The 16,583-nt window shown below is 43.7% G+C and overlaps 6 protein-coding genes across 6 annotated transcripts; 3 read left to right on the forward strand and 3 right to left on the reverse strand.

Annotated features, from left to right (window-relative positions):
• Window positions 1-1,456: 1,456 nt before the first annotated feature.
• Window positions 1,457-1,886, forward strand: PPTG_21994 (hypothetical protein; the record flags this gene model as incomplete). Its single annotated transcript, XM_008901162.1, has 2 exons — window positions 1,457-1,558; window positions 1,683-1,886. 2 exons carry the CDS (start codon window positions 1,457-1,459, stop codon window positions 1,884-1,886), a joined length of 306 nt encoding a protein of 101 aa, XP_008899410.1.
• A 482-nt stretch (window positions 1,887-2,368) lies between these two features.
• PPTG_21995 (hypothetical protein) lies at window positions 2,369-3,111 on the reverse strand (the record flags this gene model as incomplete). The annotated part of the gene is made up of 3 exons (XM_008901163.1): window positions 2,369-2,424; window positions 2,493-2,511; window positions 3,052-3,111. 3 exons carry the CDS (start codon window positions 3,109-3,111, stop codon window positions 2,369-2,371), a joined length of 135 nt encoding a protein of 44 aa, XP_008899411.1.
• Window positions 3,112-4,363: 1,252 nt separating this feature from the next.
• PPTG_06986 (CAMK/CDPK protein kinase) lies at window positions 4,364-5,227 on the forward strand (the record flags this gene model as incomplete). The annotated part of the gene is made up of 1 exon (XM_008901043.1): window positions 4,364-5,227. One exon carries the CDS (start codon window positions 4,364-4,366, stop codon window positions 5,225-5,227), a length of 864 nt encoding a protein of 287 aa, XP_008899291.1.
• Window positions 5,228-6,675: 1,448 nt separating this feature from the next.
• On the reverse strand, window positions 6,676-8,209 carry PPTG_06987 (hypothetical protein; the record flags this gene model as incomplete). The annotated part of the gene is made up of 2 exons (XM_008901044.1): window positions 6,676-6,704; window positions 6,769-8,209. 2 exons carry the CDS (start codon window positions 8,207-8,209, stop codon window positions 6,676-6,678), a joined length of 1,470 nt encoding a protein of 489 aa, XP_008899292.1.
• A 434-nt stretch (window positions 8,210-8,643) lies between these two features.
• On the reverse strand, window positions 8,644-9,128 carry PPTG_21996 (hypothetical protein; the record flags this gene model as incomplete). Its single annotated transcript, XM_008901164.1, has 2 exons — window positions 8,644-8,697; window positions 8,952-9,128. The coding sequence occupies 2 exons, from the start codon at window positions 9,126-9,128 to the stop codon at window positions 8,644-8,646; spliced, it is 231 nt and encodes a 76-aa protein (XP_008899412.1).
• Window positions 9,129-12,780: 3,652 nt separating this feature from the next.
• Window positions 12,781-13,347, forward strand: PPTG_06988 (hypothetical protein). The gene has a single exon (XM_008901045.1). It carries the CDS (start codon window positions 12,814-12,816, stop codon window positions 13,282-13,284), a length of 471 nt encoding a protein of 156 aa, XP_008899293.1. The 5' UTR covers window positions 12,781-12,813; the 3' UTR covers window positions 13,285-13,347.
• Window positions 13,348-16,583: the final 3,236 nt, after the last annotated feature.

Below are 16,583 nucleotides of genomic sequence, written 5' to 3' on the forward strand. Positions count from 1 at the left end.
ATCGATGAGCAGTCGGCTGCGATGGTGTAGCGCTCGGAGAGACACGTCGGCAGCAGGACCAGGATACAAGTAACTCGCGTGGAGGTATTCTACTTGAGAACTTGATCTTTAGAGGCAAATGCAAGCCTCACTGAGATCTTTCTACATATGCCAGCTGTTGCTAGAGAGACCGTCTCTGCCGAGTGTCGCAATCGAGAATGTGAAGATATCGGAAGCAAGACAGAACCGACCCAGGCACCGAAGCTTGGAGAGCCATTAAGCTGTACAGTGCTCAGAGTGGTTTCAGGTTGAAGTAGTGCTAGGAGAAGCCACAGAAGAGTGCGACGTGATAGGCCTATTTGCGTTTGCTTTATGCAATACAGTTTACAACTTCCCACCAAGCAAAAAACATCTCCCAAGGTACAGGACAAGGCTTCACGCAGGTATGAAGCGTTTCCGGTCCAAGACGCACGTTGCGTGACTGCCGGTGTAGGTTCCGGTTACATATGGGTGGGAATATCGTGTGGCTGTATCGTCTATATTTCCACTTCAATGAGTAGGATACGAGTGTGCACTGGAAACTGTGTGGGCGGTTCGGCCACTCAAGTCGTAACCGTGAAAGTTCTCAGGGGCAAGATGGTGCCTGAGTTGGATTTATTTTATGACTATTCTCTATAGCGCTAAATGTGTCAAACAGCAGGCAGCATGTATATGCTGCAGCGTTCAAGTGCTTCGTGAAAGACACCTGCTGCTGTGGAGTGGCGGCGAGGAGTAAGTCTGAGTCGCTTCTTTCTAGCTGGGCAGTGTGATACTTGTCCGGTTCTAAGGGCGTTTGCACCGTGCCAGCGGTTATGCAGCTGTATGGAGGACATTGATATCGGCAGGAACAACGTCATTCGCCTTGCATATGAAGGATTGGAGTGCCATTTGTCTGAAGTGTGCATACTATGCTCGAACCGAGTACGTGTATGTATTGGGTAAATTAACCGGGAGGAGAGAATTCAATCTAAGTGTTCAATGGGAGCATTTGATGTTGGATGCGCATTTATTACATTACATATTACTATCTGACACGCGGTATGTCCTATCAATGACTTGCTCCATCTTTCCCCATCAGCAGGTCTGGCGAACCTGTCCTGCCTTCGGCGCTGGAAGGGAGTACGTGTCCGGTCTTGCATTTGTAGTGGTGATTCTACACCAGGAAAACCCGCAGTGATTAAGGTCACAGTACTATACGTGTTATGCAGCTCTAGAGAGTATAACACGCACTAGAATGTGATAGAGTGTGTCATCCAAGTTACAAACCAGAAGTTGAGCCCTTCTACGGTGATCGGCTACTTCGATGCTGGATTGACATAGCCTCTATGGACACAGTTTCCCGACGCGAGGGTGGGTAGATGCCTTTTCCTCTTCAAGCAGGCGTTGGGCCGTCAAGTGAAGAAGCTTCGTATTCCTACACCCTGGATAGAAGATTGCAATGGCGCCAGGTAGTGTGGACGTCTTAGCTGTCGTAGACAAGGACAAAGTGGCCATCCAAGGGACTTGTTACATGCGGAAGATGATCCGAGAAAAGTGCGGAGTGAGGGCTTGACGCATCCTACCACAAGTGGGAAAACTTTTGGAGCTACGTCAATCACCAATGGGTGGTCGGTATGACCCGACTTGTGGAAGATAGATGACATTAACAAACAAGTAGTTGCTAGAATCAATACTCGCTTGAGCGTTTCAACCAAGAGCTGAATGACACGTTTGTTCCCCACCCAAGCGTTCCGGTGTTTGCGGCAGGAATCGAAGCTCTCGCCCGTCACCATGTACAAGCCCTTCAAGGCATCCCGTCCAACCGTGCCAAGTCGCCACACCGTCGCGAAAAGTACACTTGGCCGAAAAAGGTGGCGTTCCCTAACTAGTAGATAGGTAATAGGTGCGAGACATAGATCCAAGTAGGTGTAGTTTTGTTACGTGTGCCTACTACTTGTCAGGCAAATAACATGTCAAATATATACCGAACTTTACATGCACAAGGAATACACGTCATACGACGTAATGATGCCAATGCTAAATGTTAAAGGCTCATCGAAGAATTTGTTTTTGTTCTGGCATTACATTTCGGTCACATAATGAGTCTGTTCAAATCCGATCCCTGCTCCGAATAGGAATAAAAAACGAGCACAATTAATGAGAACACGATATATGTTTTTTCTTGATCACAAACACACAATAAAACCGAGAAAATATAGAGTATGCAAGCAACAAATGAGGATGCTAAGAGAAGATATTGGTCAATTCATCAAAAGTGAGTCAGCAACTTAGACTATAGTTACGTTAAATTATCGAGTGAAAGGCCATGTTAACGTTGAACGAGTAATATAAAGAATTTTGAGCTATGGAATTATGGTGTTTCGTGGATGTGGTTGCCCTTTACCAGTTCCACTAAGAATCCGTGAGCTGTAATGTTTTGAGCTATTAGCGAACTATCGATCGCGGTGTCGGACTGTTTTGAGCTATTAGCGAACCATCGATCGCGGTGTCGGACTGTAAACGGCAGATTCTATGGAGTTAGCTGGACGGATGATAGACTGTAGTCGGACGGTTGTAGGTTGTAGGATAGCTGTCCGACTTTATCGAGTACTTCTCTGGCCCGCTTCAAAATGACGATTGCTTTTTATTTATTTATTTTTTTTAATAAATCGCACATAACCGAGTAAATTGTTTTTATTGGATAAAAATTGACAAGTTCTCATGCTTGTCTCCCGACCACTAATTCTGACACTGGTGAACGCTTATTCCGCAAACTCTTATATCCCACTCACGTCACTTTACAGAAAGTGATGGAAGCAGTTATGCGTTGTGGTGAGCAAACACGTAGCAGTCAATGGCAAGATGCCTATGTCGGTGAAAGTTGCAACCGATGCCGTATTAGAAGGGTACAGCCAGCTTTTCGATTCATAATTAAGTTCAATAGCTAATTTCATGTTTTGGAAAGCATAAATATTAGGTTAATTATTATCTCTCTTCTGATTGGTTAATTTTAATTGGTGGCTCACCATTATGCCCCGGATTTTAGAAATAAACCTCGTCCTCTTTGCGTCCAAATTTTAGAGCCTCTAATTCGTTTCTGCGTGCACGGTACATCCTATGGAAGCTAATCGTCTAACTTAATCGTCCTTAAAATTAGGTGTAATATCGCTAAATATTGATTGAACTGCGTAAAAATACCTCATGGGATTCAAACTGCGGAGAGTTTGAGCGCATGGTGCTCATCCGTATCTGTTGCTAGTGCAACAAAAACATATGATCAGGTGCGCTAAACCGGGGGCTTTTCGATGGTGTGCTTACCGCCTTCTGCCGAGGTCAGGCTTTAAAGTTATCAGTAAATGTATGAAAGCGTCATTTTGAAGCGGGCCAGAGAAGTATTCGGTAGACTGTTTCCGAGCCAAAGTCCGTTCACGAGATGAGTTGAGCCGAAAGAGCTGAGCGGTAATAAAACTACTGTTTATTGGTATTCATCGCTTTTAGCTTCTCCAATCGACTGCCTTTGCTGTCTTACTTTGATTATGCGTCCCATCTGTAAAAGTACGATTCCGACAACGTCCAACAAAATTCTTACTACATATGACTTATGAATCACAGCTCATGCGTAGTAACTTATGAGCAACCTTAGCAACCACCAAGTGAGCTCCCAACCAAACCATCCAGTCGATTTAGCATGAGGGGTTTTCTGGAGTTTAGTTCGAGCCTTCTGTAGATGATATGAGGCGCCCTCATGATAGATAGCTACTTTTTTTTTTTTTCGACGTACGCATCAGAAAGAATAGACAGTGGACTTGATCTGTTTTTATGTCAGGGGAGAAACTTTAATTAAGTTTTGAGGATGAGCGTGTGACAGAAACGTGGGAGCTCATAAAACATGGGAGCTCATTTTACAGCTTCTGCGTGAAACACCGTTAATTGAAGGTGATGAGGATAAGAAATCTACAATTGTCTTGCTACCATGTGCGACGACCACAGTGGGTGAACATATTTTCGGACTTTTGACATATTTTTATGGCTCGGTCGATCTCTGATTTTCTCTGATAAGCCTCGAGGCGATACAGCTCAGAGGTGATTGAGGACCGAGCGTATTTCTGTTGACAAGCGTTCTTACCAGCGCGAGCTGAACTGTTCTGGGATGGAATATGTGCACTTCTTGACACACGTCAGACAAGTGAAATTTCATCAGTGAAACCTTCAACGGTAGCGTTGCTGCCGCAACCGGCGTGCGCTAACAAGTTTTGTCGAGAGGTCAACGTGCTGGTCTAGGCCGCATTTCTTACACCTGAAGTTCTGGCCCAGAACTCTTCAAAGTGCTCTCGCATAACCGATTCTTCCGGCTCAAGTAATACCGATGTCCACTTCACAGCTCCGATTTCGTCGGAAGATCGGCAACGCGATGTATGGCGAGGTCCTCGAGTGCGAACTACACCCGTCGAAGGCGAACTTCCCAGCGCTCCCCTTTGGTAAACGACGTATTGTCGCTGTCAAGTGCATGTCACTCTCTCGTGCGCTTGACGTCCAGAATCGATGTGGAGCATCTCGTATTATGGATGATCCAATCCAGGAAAGTCGTGTCGCTGACCTTCTAGCCAAGAACGGGGGCCACCGCAACGTGGTTGCTTCCTACTTCCATTTCCAGGAGAACCGATGCCTCTATCTCGTTGGAGAATTCTGTACAGACGGAGACCTCTACACGCACCTCGCTAGCACCACTGGGAGCGGAGCAATGGACGAACGGCAGACTATCAACACCATGAGACAGATCTTCAGTGGAGTCGACTACCTGCATCGAGTACTCAGCATCGCACACCGAGATCTCTCACTCGAGAACGTGTTGATCAACCAGGGCGAGTGCAAGATCTCGGACTTTGGATTGTCCGTGGATACAAAGACTCGGTGTACTGAGCGGGTTGGCAAAGAATACTACATGGCCCCAGAGGTTGTGGCAGGGGAAGCATATGACCCAGTCAAGGCAGATATTTGGTCGCTGGGCATCATGTGGTTCATCTTGTTGACTGGCTCGCCGCTTATCCCGATCGCATCGCGGAAAGAAGCTTCCTTTCTAGCGTTTAAGCGCAGTGGCGTAGTACCAGTCTTCAAGTCTTGGGGAGTGAAGGCCTCGTCATACACTATGAATCTTGTGGATCGCATGCTCAAAGTCAATCCAAGCGAACGCATTTCGCTCGAAGTACTTGTTGCAGAACTAAACTGCTAGTTTACCAATTGTTAAATAATTTAATCACTTATTATTCTGCTACTCCTCAAACATTTTTTTTCAACTTCAAGCGGTCACCACGCTTATCGCTGCGAACTGTAAAAAATTATGATAGACCACATAATCGATGCCGTGTGCACCTGTCTAGGATTTGAAATAGACAATTGATCGTCATAGTTACCTACTAACTAAAAGAATCCGACCTTGACGTGGTCAACTCTTATTGCCTGTAATTTTCATTTGATATCAATAATTTATTTTATTTAAGTGGAACAATATCACTAATAACATATACTGAAGTATTGGACTTGCTTTTGTATGGTCCATTTTTATGGACATTAAAATATTCCATTATTTTAGTAATACAAAACGGTGATACTTGATTGCTATGCCATTTTTTTCCGAGTCTTGGTTGGAACTGGATAACATCTGTAGAATTGAGTTGATGCCATTCATGCGGCTCAATGTCGTTGGTGATGATATCAATGATCGAAGGTGACGAGTCTTCCTCACACCAACTTTCTGCACAGATTTTGCTTATTCAGATTCTAAGCAAGTGTGACTGTTTTTTAGCCGAAATTCTATACTTTTTATTTATAATAAATGCGATTTTTTTTCTCTTTCTTTATGATAATCGACGATTTATTCTATTTGTAATAAATAGTATTTCTTAAATACAAAAAAAAATATTCAAGATCAGATAATGTGGCAAATTTAAGAATTTGAGTCGCGGGACAATCCTGAAGGAAGAGTGTCAGGCATTTGAAACACGCGACAAAGTTGCGTAAAACAATCATAACACCTCGATAACTGTAATCCTCTTGCTAACGTGACGATTAGGATGCTATCCGTTCACATGGCCTTTTCAGGTCATTTCGATTGACGGAATGAGTCACAAATATAGAATGGAAGAGGACCAAAAAGAACAAAAAGATCGCCAGGAACACCTAAAGCACGAATAAAAGAAACGTTTTAGGAGCGTTCCCCTTCGATTCTATGTCTTGTTGCACCTTGCACGGAGCTGATAAATGTAGTATATTGTCAGCAACGACGAAGCAAACGGAGAATAGTAACCAAGCTGCAGGTGCTGAAACAGAAGAATATTTTAAAGCATATTGGCTGAACTGTAGGTTGCTGCTAAACACAAAACTCAGAGGTATTTGAATGGTTCTAGCAATTGCAGAGCTCGGAGTTTCCAATTTGTTCAGCCAAAGTTATTTGCTTGGCTACGTCGTTTTGATCACCATACAGGGATCTTGCACAACTTTCTGCGAAAAATCGTACAAAATACCGTAATTAATTTGTTGCGGCCGCGGTTAATGAATCTGCACAACAGTGGCAAGAAGAAACTACGATAACATTTCAATTGTGCTCGTTGGATGTTCTAATCATGTGTAATTTTACCGGAACTAAAACTCGCTGGCTGCAGTTATACCAGACGTGCATCATTACTGAAACGGTGCGTTGAAATCAACTCCTGCAACGCAACACGCAAGGAAAGTGTAAGTAGTTATATACCATCACAGCATTTTGTTGATTACCTGCATGCACCAGCGTCAACTGAACAATGAAGAGGATCCAGATAAAGAGTAGACTTTGAAGTATAACAGCGTGGGTTTCCAGTACAAACGCGAGTTGATATACTGGAGAGAATCCCAGCCTCTTTCTGAGCATCACGTGCAACCCTACGAATGACACAAATTCGAGCGATCCATACATGACCAGTTGGATAAGAGTTGACGTCAGCTTCGCAGGAGTGAGAGACTTTGTAAAGGGATAGTACGCAGCGGTGGGGAGGTGGTAAAGGCCAGCAAGATATCCAGCGTATACTATAGGAAGCATGCACTCGATGTACTCGGACAGGATAACGTATTCACAATGGAATAGTACTTTTAGTCCCTCTTGAATGGACCTCTCAAGTCTCCCACGAGACACTGTTACTCCAATCGATCTATGAGTCGAACGTTGCGAATTAGAAAGTACCGGCACGCTAAGATTTTGGCTTGCCAGTTGACTTGGAACGAGCTGCGTTGATGGCCCAAATGCTAGTGTCGGACTAGTTATACATGCCATTTCTTGCTGAGTATTCGCCGTTGGAGTTGTAGAGCTCCATTTCTGGTCCAGAGCAAGTAAGAAGTCTTTGCTGGTATCAGAGAGCGGTAGTTTGTATGGCATCAGCAGTCGAATTGGGCCAGTGTATGGCGTCGTCGTTGGCTTAAACTTATCCAGATATGATAGTAGTCTATCGATGTAATTCTCTTTGTCTTCATTTTGCTGTCGAATCCAGTTAGTGTGGTTGTAAATACTTCGGAGAGCGAGGATAATGTGAAAGACATCGGTCGACATCACTAACACTGTCGTAAGCAACGATCTAGCTGTCTGCATACAAATAGCCACGTACAAAACATTGAAAACATCCACCGAGAAGATGATGACAGTACCGATATAGTCTTGTAGATATGTTGCAACTTTGGCGATAATTTGTTTCGTGATGAATTTGATCACTGGTAGAACGAGCATAAACACCGCCTGCTCCAGCCCTGACAGCTGAAGAAATACAGCGTTGAACGTCGGGTATGCCACTACTAGTAGCGATTGGGCAGATGATCCGATAATGTGTCCAATTAGTTGTTTCCGCAGCTTCTGGTTCGTTTTGAGTTCGTTCCGATCGATACTAAGTACGATGAGATTAACGATAATCGACACAAAAGGGCAAACTAACAAGACGATTCCAAATGGGATGGGGAACCTCCACATTGAGGCCAGTAAACAGCCGAGTCCAGTGTACAGAGTTGCCGCAATAATGGTGATACCAATGGCGCGAGATAGTGATATTTTACCTTCTTCGATGATCGCTCTTGTGAGAAAAACGATGCCACCTCCAACGAAAATCGCTGTGATAAACACACGGACGAACATCGTCCAACTTGTCCTCCAGCCTAATTCAGGGTCTTTTAACGGGATGCACTCGATCAAGAGCATTGCACTGGCAGCTGGTACAGGGGTTAGAATGCATACAGCAAACGCTCGGAAAAGGGAAGTACGATCACAATAGTCACGGAAAGCGAGTACACGTTCGACGGAATAATGCTCTCGATGTCCAATCTGAATTCGTCTCCAAGAGGCGGCAATATTGCTGTAAATTCCTACCAACGAATGGACTAAGCTGTTGGATCTGCTTAATGGTTCCTTGGCTGTGTGGTACGTCAGCACGGGCTGAACTCTGCGCCGCGGTGACATGGCAAGGTGAGTAGTCAGCCTTTAGCTAGTGTCCAACTACGGACAATCTATTTTTTTTGTTTCTATTCTAAGGAGGTTGTCTTGCGATAAAGCTTCCAATCCAAACATTATCAGTGGTGGGAATTCAAAACAAGACTCACCACAAAAAAACCAATTTTTTTATCGTGTTTGAGCAATCAGTTTCCAGTGATAGCGGGATATTCCGTTGACAGCTTCATTACATCTGCGATCTAGTGATGTAAAACGAACATTATCGAAAAGAATTCTAGATTAGATCTGCCTAGTAACAACACCCACGGGTTGGAATGAATACTTAGGAGCACCAGAGCAAAATCAAACGATCAACTACTAAAATGAAGCGTTAAAGTCAACATCTGCAAACATTATAGAAAGCGTTAGTCACTTCGGTACCTTGCAACTTGTGTTCAACACTGCGTCGTACCATAATGTGCCAACGTAAGATGTAAAATATAAAATTCCACACAATCAGGTGTCCCTGAACAGTGCAAAACTGCATCTCAAATACAAATGCTAGTTGGTGCAGAGGCGAGTACCCAAATTTGCGCTTGAATAGCACCAGCAATCCGATAAAGGCCACAAGCTCAATTACCGCAAAAATCAGGATACTCGCCACTGTTGCCTTCAGCTTGTTCTCGCTCATTGATGAAGTGTGTGGATAATAAGCTGCTACTGGAAGATGATACAGAGCTGACAGATACAAAGAATACAGATCGGCAGTATAAACTCAATGTACTCGGCCATAAGCACGTATTCGGAGTGGAAAAGTGTCTGCAACGCAGCTCGAACCGCATCTTCTCGAGAGTTTATACTTGTGAATTTCCGAATTGTTGTGGCCGTGGGATCTACGCTGCGTACCTGATTGGTTTCACTGGCCTCCCTTGAATTTATTGAGTCCTTAATGTGATTTTTTATGCCTAGGGCTGATTTTGCTGCCACTAATTCTCGTACCAGACCCAATTTTTCACTCGAAAGCTGAAGTCTAAATGGCGCCAGAATACGAATGCTCCGCAACGTTTTGGTTGAATCTTGAAGTATCGTTTGTATGGAAAGCTCTACCCCTACCAAATACCCTGAATTTGACTGAATCTGCGACTTGGTAATTGGTTGTACTGCGAATTGTCGCCGAAATATATCGCGAAGAGCTAATACAATATGGACACTGTCGGACGCAATAATGATCAAAGTCGTGAGAGTCGAGGCGGTGGCTTGCATGCAAATTGCGATGTAATAAACGTTGAAAACGTCCACGGAAAATACCACGATAAGATCAACATATTCATGAAGATTTGTCACTGTTTTTGCGATAATTTGCTTCGTAGCGAACTTTATCAGGGGCATCACAAAGACAAAAATCGTTTGCTGAGTCCCCGACAGACGAAAAAATACTGCACTGAAGATCGGATACGCCACCGCTACGAGACCTTGAGTGATAATGATCATCACCTGCGACTTTAATTGGCTCATTAGTTGAGGGGATCTCGCCAACATCGGTAGTCCAATGAAGAAAACAGTGATAATGGAAAACATTGCGATGTATGGTCCAACCATTTAGGACGTAACGAAATGGAATCGGAAACTTGATGAGCACCGCTATTGCGATTGATACCGCAACATATGCCGAGGCTGCACACAAGCAGACACCTAGCGCAGCGACGTTCGAAAGTGTGTTTTTGGCAATAACGCCTTTGACTTGTAAGACCAAACCGATGGAGACAATAAACATAGCTAGAAACATCCGAATCCAGAGCAAACAATTAGCTTCCCATCCATCTGAGGGTGGTTGTAACGTGATACAGTCGATTGCTAGAGCTGCGGCCATAGCAGGAATTGGAGTGATGATACAAACAGCCACTGCTCGCCAGGTTGATGTTCGTTCATGATAGTCATACAACGCCAATACACGCTCCACAGAATATTCGCTCTGGTGGCCAATTTGACAACGATTCCAGGATGCTGTGACCGTATACCAAGCTTCTGAAAGCCGAGACATCCAACACTCGCTTTTAATCGGAGATGAAGAGCAAGATCCATCGCTCACTCGACGGTTCATTGTTGTGGGAGGAGGTTGAGACAGTGATTCCAGCACCACTGGGTATTTTGAGACGAGTGCAACAAGACAGTCTATTTTGATATTAAAATATGACTACGTCGTGTATCTCTACCTGGTTTACCGATTAAAACAAAATAGAAGGCCACCTTTTCACAGTAAATCTGTCTGATGTACCGAGAGAGAAGTATGCATAGGTTTCCGGATACTTAGACCGCAGCAACGACTCTAAAGCCAAGATTTCTTCTTCGACGCAGCTTAAGATCAGCTATTCTGCAGGACGACAACACTTGCGTCCTCTCACGGGAGAATCATGATGAAATTTCCTGAGCAGGTCCGAGGACGATTTCCTATATCTCGTGGGGAGTGCGTCCGTTATGCTTATAATCGATTTCACCCTTGTGGTGGCCACTGTGTTGAGAGCAGCGGTGATCTATCCCCGCATTTGGACGAGCTGAATAATGCGAAGTCTTTTTGTCTCTTGAGGAGCTGGGGATCTTGTGTTGATTCTAATATGTATAGGATAGACTGCTATAGTAGAGTGAACCGGCTGAACGATAATGACGACTAGAGAGTCGGAGAAAATTCCCCACCACCACGAAATCCAACAAACCAAATTGTTTACGATAACAACAGCTTTCACTCGTAGATAAGGACTTTCCTGCGCGGATCAGCACCAATAGTGGTCCATGTCTCGCGCCGAAGCGAAAATTTCAAGACTCGGCGAGCAGCAAACGTCTCTTCGTTAAAGTACTGTAATTATTTTGGAGATGTGTTTGCCCTCGTGTTGGGTGCATCGACGCACTGTCTGCAGTTAGACGGTCCGTTTTCGTCAAATACCATGCTTACATACACGTACAGACAACGAACCAAATCAGGACATGTACCGTAGTACACGCATTACCCTGGATCGAATGTTTGTTGATATATATAAAACATAGCGGTGGCTTCTATAATATTGGCCACAACAAGTACATCTTATTGCCTTTTCTTCCGTACTTAGTGTATTCAGTCTTCATTAGCAAAAATACATCATTTGATTTTATGCTAACGAACATGCACGACTTTATTTTAGGATTGTGAGAGAACAAAATTTCACACTTTTTGTCAGACGATGCGAAAGAGCTCAGGGTCTTTGTGAGGGCTCGAGCTTCAACCACCAATCCCCGCGACCATGCCCCCATGCCAGTACAGTATGTACTACCACGCAGATAGATTTCAAGCGAACGTCTACACATACTCGAAATTCTCGCACATTGCGTGGATTAGAGGTTTTGAAGATTTCAAATTGAAGCATAGTCTCAAACCTTACCGAGCAAATCGCTATAATTCTCAGTTTTACTCCGCTTGACCAATGTACATATGGCGTCAAATCTGCAATAATCCTTTACTGAAAACAAAAGAAAACTAAACTTGAATTTTTATGTAAGATCGTTGCCGTAAAGTAAAGGTAGAGTAGCACCTTACACTGAATTGTTTTTTTTCGCGATCATGCACTATCTGAATACTTCACTATAAACAAAAAAAACTGATTTTTTTTTTAAAAAAAGAACGAAGATGCACAAGATCATGCACACTACGCTAGCTTTCATCATTTTCGGTGATGTCACTGATATTTGTAGTTTTGAAGTAGGTTTCAATCATACTATCAAGCTACAGTACAAAATATAGCAATCTACATTTTTGTAAAAAAAGAAACCGTGGCCGTTTCATCGATCACACACCACTCGCGTGGATCGTTGACAACAAGTACACGTTCGGCATTAGCATACGATGATTCAAACGGAATGTGACCGTGGATTCGGAAAAAGGATCCACCACAGCATCTGAGTCGAGATTGAACCAATTGAGGAGCCACATATCAATCCATTACCGCAAAGAATGTGTACTTGTTCAACATCACGAAAAAGAGATGATGTCGCTTTCACAGGAACTCCAACTTGTTATTTTGATATTTCTGTTGGTTCTTATTGACGCTAATGGTTAGCCATTCTATACTACCAGTAAGTTGCTTCACGAAGCAATGCCAATAGGGCTGATTACTTGTAGGTATTACTGTGCTGGTGTAGTCGCGATATCAAAACGAATCGCCCCCGAAATTTGCTGCTTTATTCTAGAAAGCTAATGTGTGCACTAACAAAAAAAAAATTTAGATGGTTAGGCATCGTATTTCAAATCTAAAGCACCGGCATGCGACATCATTCGCCAGTAAATCACAACGGTTGTGATCTTGTCACGACCATCAACAATACTTAAAAATTCGAGACCGTGACCGCGAATGTACACGTACCAGTCGACTCCGGTGCTCAGTTCTCAATTCACCTACAAGACCTCAAGTCCTTCATTTGTCAAATTCAAGGTCAAGAATGCGTCCCCCCTTCTTCTCTTTTTAACTGTGACCGTCCTCGTTTCGTGCGCCAGCGCTGTGTCCACGGGGAATGCTGCTGAATTGAGGTCGCTGAGATCAATCAAGACGACCACCAACGACGATGCGGCAGAAGAAGAACGCGGCGGCTTCTACCACAAGTTTGATCTCAACTTTCTGGACGACATCTTTCACGGTTTGCCTGAACAATTCCAGAGAATGAGGAACCAACCCGAGCGCCTGAGAACCATGTTTGAAAACTGGAAGACTGGGTGGATGTCTGTCGACGACGCTGTAGCCTACATGACGCGTGAGGGTTTGAGTGAAAAGGCGATCAGCCAGTTCAAGGCTGCGTACCAGGCGTATCTCAAACATAAAGGATAATAAAAAAGCTGGGCTCTTGCTATTGTCTAGCAAGTGCGTGTTCTTAACAAAAAAAAACTTGGTATTGTGTGTGCAGTGTTTTATCGTTATCTGTTATGTTACAGGTTATTATCGAAGAAAGAACTGAGAAGTACCAGAAGCACATGAAGTTTTGTATTGAGAGTTAGGTCAATTAGACCGACGATGGAGCTGTATTTTTATTTGCTTGGGAGATGGTTTAATGTCGTACGGAGTACTATGTACGGGTTTCTCTTGTGGTCTGGGATAAATTAACTGTAGTGGCATGGTCATTCAGCAACAGTAGAATAGAAGAAGATTAGGTACGGTTAGGCGTCGGACACCCACAAACTTTATCAAGCTTGCATGAAACAATCTCCCTGGATATTTAAGTTTTACCAGATCACCGACTTCTTAAGTTTCTTGACGACGTATTTTCCCAAGCAAGAGCTCCACCCCTCCTTAAGAAACATCTAAATGACCGGCATTTTGACGCGTCTGAAAGCCCACCTCTTCATAATCGAAGTTCGATAAGGCAAAGATGGCACCAAGCTGCTCCATTTAAGTCCGATTTCGTACGATATGTGATGTTTAGTGAACTCTAGTGATTAATCGGTTTTGCTCGGTCCGTTCAACCCACCTTGGAAACTTCGACTAGAACCCACAATAGCTTTCACAAAAAAAGTGTAGCACCAAACGAGTATAGACATGTTGCTGTCCATTTGGTCCGCTATGGCCTTGGTGGAGCCTGCAGAATAAGGGGTTTACTAACAGATAATGTTGTACTAAGTACATTCAACTACGCACGTGACTGAATCTCTAATATCGATTTCTAGTATCTATCGTTACGTAAACAGAAGTGTATTCCAAGCTAAGTCGAAGACGATCTAGTAGAAGTAATTGCAACGCGTTTAATAGTTGCAGATGATACCACTATACAATCGATAGGCAATATCTGCGCGTGTGATTCTTTGTCGTCTACTAATGCCGTTGGGAGCCTCTAGATATACAGTAGTATAGTAACATCGATTTAATTGGACTATATCCGTAACAATTAAAACGTCCCGCAACAGCAAGCTACTATGGGGTACAAACTATATAAAAGAGAGAAAAACGACTTCAATTGGCCACACTCCTTGAAGAATGACAGTCCAACAACTTTTGACATGCAGCACAAGTCCCAAACTTCATTCGAGGGGCCAACCCCGTGTGGTAATTGCTCGAATCAGATTACAGGAAACATTATAAGTCTACATGATCGGGTATGACATGATATTTTTCCAAAATATACATGGGATCTTTACTGCTGTACATTTTAGCAATATCTCGTAGGTTGTTCACGGGTCAAATCAGCCCCAAATGAAGCGACGAAATAGATCAAGCGCGTAGTTTTTAGAGGTGTTCGGTTCTAGATAATTTTTTTTTGTAATCTCAACTTGCCACTAAGAGACTTCAACGGTGTCGACATGTGTTGACGAACCGTTGGAGTTGGTGTCATTCCAGTTGAATGTCTTGATATGGTAGTTTGTATTTGGTCGTGGGTGACTTGTGAATGGTTGTGACTATGAGAGACAACGAGAGATCCAGGAAACACTCTGCGGAGATGCCCAGGAAGGATCGTGACCATGGTTGGCCAGCTCTCGTCCACGTTGTGGGCCGTAGTAGTCACTGGTAACTGGAAGGGGGTTTCTGACTGCGGTCTTCCCCGATGCAACACAATACACTGCTCACTTTTGAATCTGCACTCTAAGCTACAAGCGCCTTTCTTGCTGTCGCCGCTCTTGCCTACACTGCTCGACTCTGGTGCTGATGAGTCTGAACGGGAGTTCTCGTAGCCACTTCCAACCATTTTGCTATTAATTATGCGGTGATTCTGCGGCTAGTACTAGTAGACCATTCTTTAAGTTAGCCTTGTATTGATCTTTGAGTGCCAATGCTAGCTTCGCAAATAAAGCACGCGAAGTTCGCAAACTTCAACGGCTCGCAGAGTGATACAATCTGTAAGGGTAAAACTGGGTCAAACCGACAGAAAAAAATGCAATGATGAACGGATGTCACAAAAAATTCTATCTGCTAGTTTTCTCAAGGTACTTCCTCTTGGAGATTTAATTATCTGCGTTTAGGCTGCCTTACGGGCTAGTTTAGACTGTTTTAATTCGGTGACGTTACCGATTGAATGAACAAACCTTTAGAAACGACAGAGTAGTCATTCTTCTCCTTTGGCTCACGAAATGCCCCGCCGGATGCACGACAGATATTAAGTCCTCACGAGTCCAAACGGGTTAGACTTCTACACGCACACAAAGAGAAATTGCGTGGCTAGCAATCCTGCGAGAGTTCGCGAGCGATAGCTCTTAACTGTCAGATACGGACATCCTGACGCCAATTTATATTTTTAACATGCTACTTTTGCTCAACGTTCAGCTTACATGTCTGAGGTCGGCAGAATTTTAAGCGGGATAACATCGAGCGAGTTACGCAGTACCGTGGAATTAATCCTTTTAGGGCTGCCCATACCTAAAAGTTTTCCCAGTCTAATTTTTGTTGTTATTGTAGTAGTCAACTATTGTATAACTACAATACTGAATGTTGATCATCGCCTATTGTTAGAGAAGGTTTCGGACAAGTCTACAAAGTCAGATACATTCCATCAAGTATATCTTCGTTCGTCCCCACCACCTCCCCTTCTAGCGCGTGGGTTTCTCCTGCTTCCCCCTTTCACTCGGCTCCCACGTCGGCCTCGTTTTCTTCTACCAGCCCCTCTTCTTGCGTCTGACCTTCTCTACGGTTTCCTGTGCCTGCCTCTGTTCAACATAAGGTCGGGCGCTTAAGTCGATCCAGGTTCTTGTAGATGATATAGTATGCAGGGCTTCCTAAAAAACAGTGGCGTCGTCCACATGTTGCATTTTCAAGCGAATAATGCAGTTCTGGCATTTGGAAAAACTACATTCCACTATTGAGTATCCCTCGTCGACCTCTTTATATCTCGCCTATGAATAAAATATTTCAAATCTTCATTCATCAACCAACTACTGCTCCTGCGCGCCCAGTAAACTTTTTAACTGAGGCTAGGTCTATTATTGCGATATCAAAGATGTTGAGTACATTATGTATTATTCCGCTTACACAATAAACACTACTTATTTACCTGTTTTTGCTTCACGGCACCATTATTATTGTTGTAATATTTGCTTCCTACATCTAAATAGTGTTTTAGGAATCACTGGTTGTATGTGCCGTGGTACACATTGATAGTTGCTTATACAACATAGGTGTACGTTCAGATTCCTGCTCCTTTTGCC

This window comes from Phytophthora parasitica, assembly GCF_000247585.1.
Source record: "Phytophthora parasitica INRA-310 unplaced genomic scaffold supercont2.10, whole genome shotgun sequence".
In the NCBI taxonomy this organism is placed as follows: Eukaryota; Oomycota; class Peronosporomycetes; order Peronosporales; family Peronosporaceae; genus Phytophthora; species Phytophthora nicotianae.

Excerpts from the sequence above, each read along its gene's own strand:
- PPTG_06988 (XM_008901045.1), top strand. The coding sequence starts at position 12,814 with ATGTACACGTACCAGTCGACTCCGGTGCTCAGTTCTCAATTCACCTAC.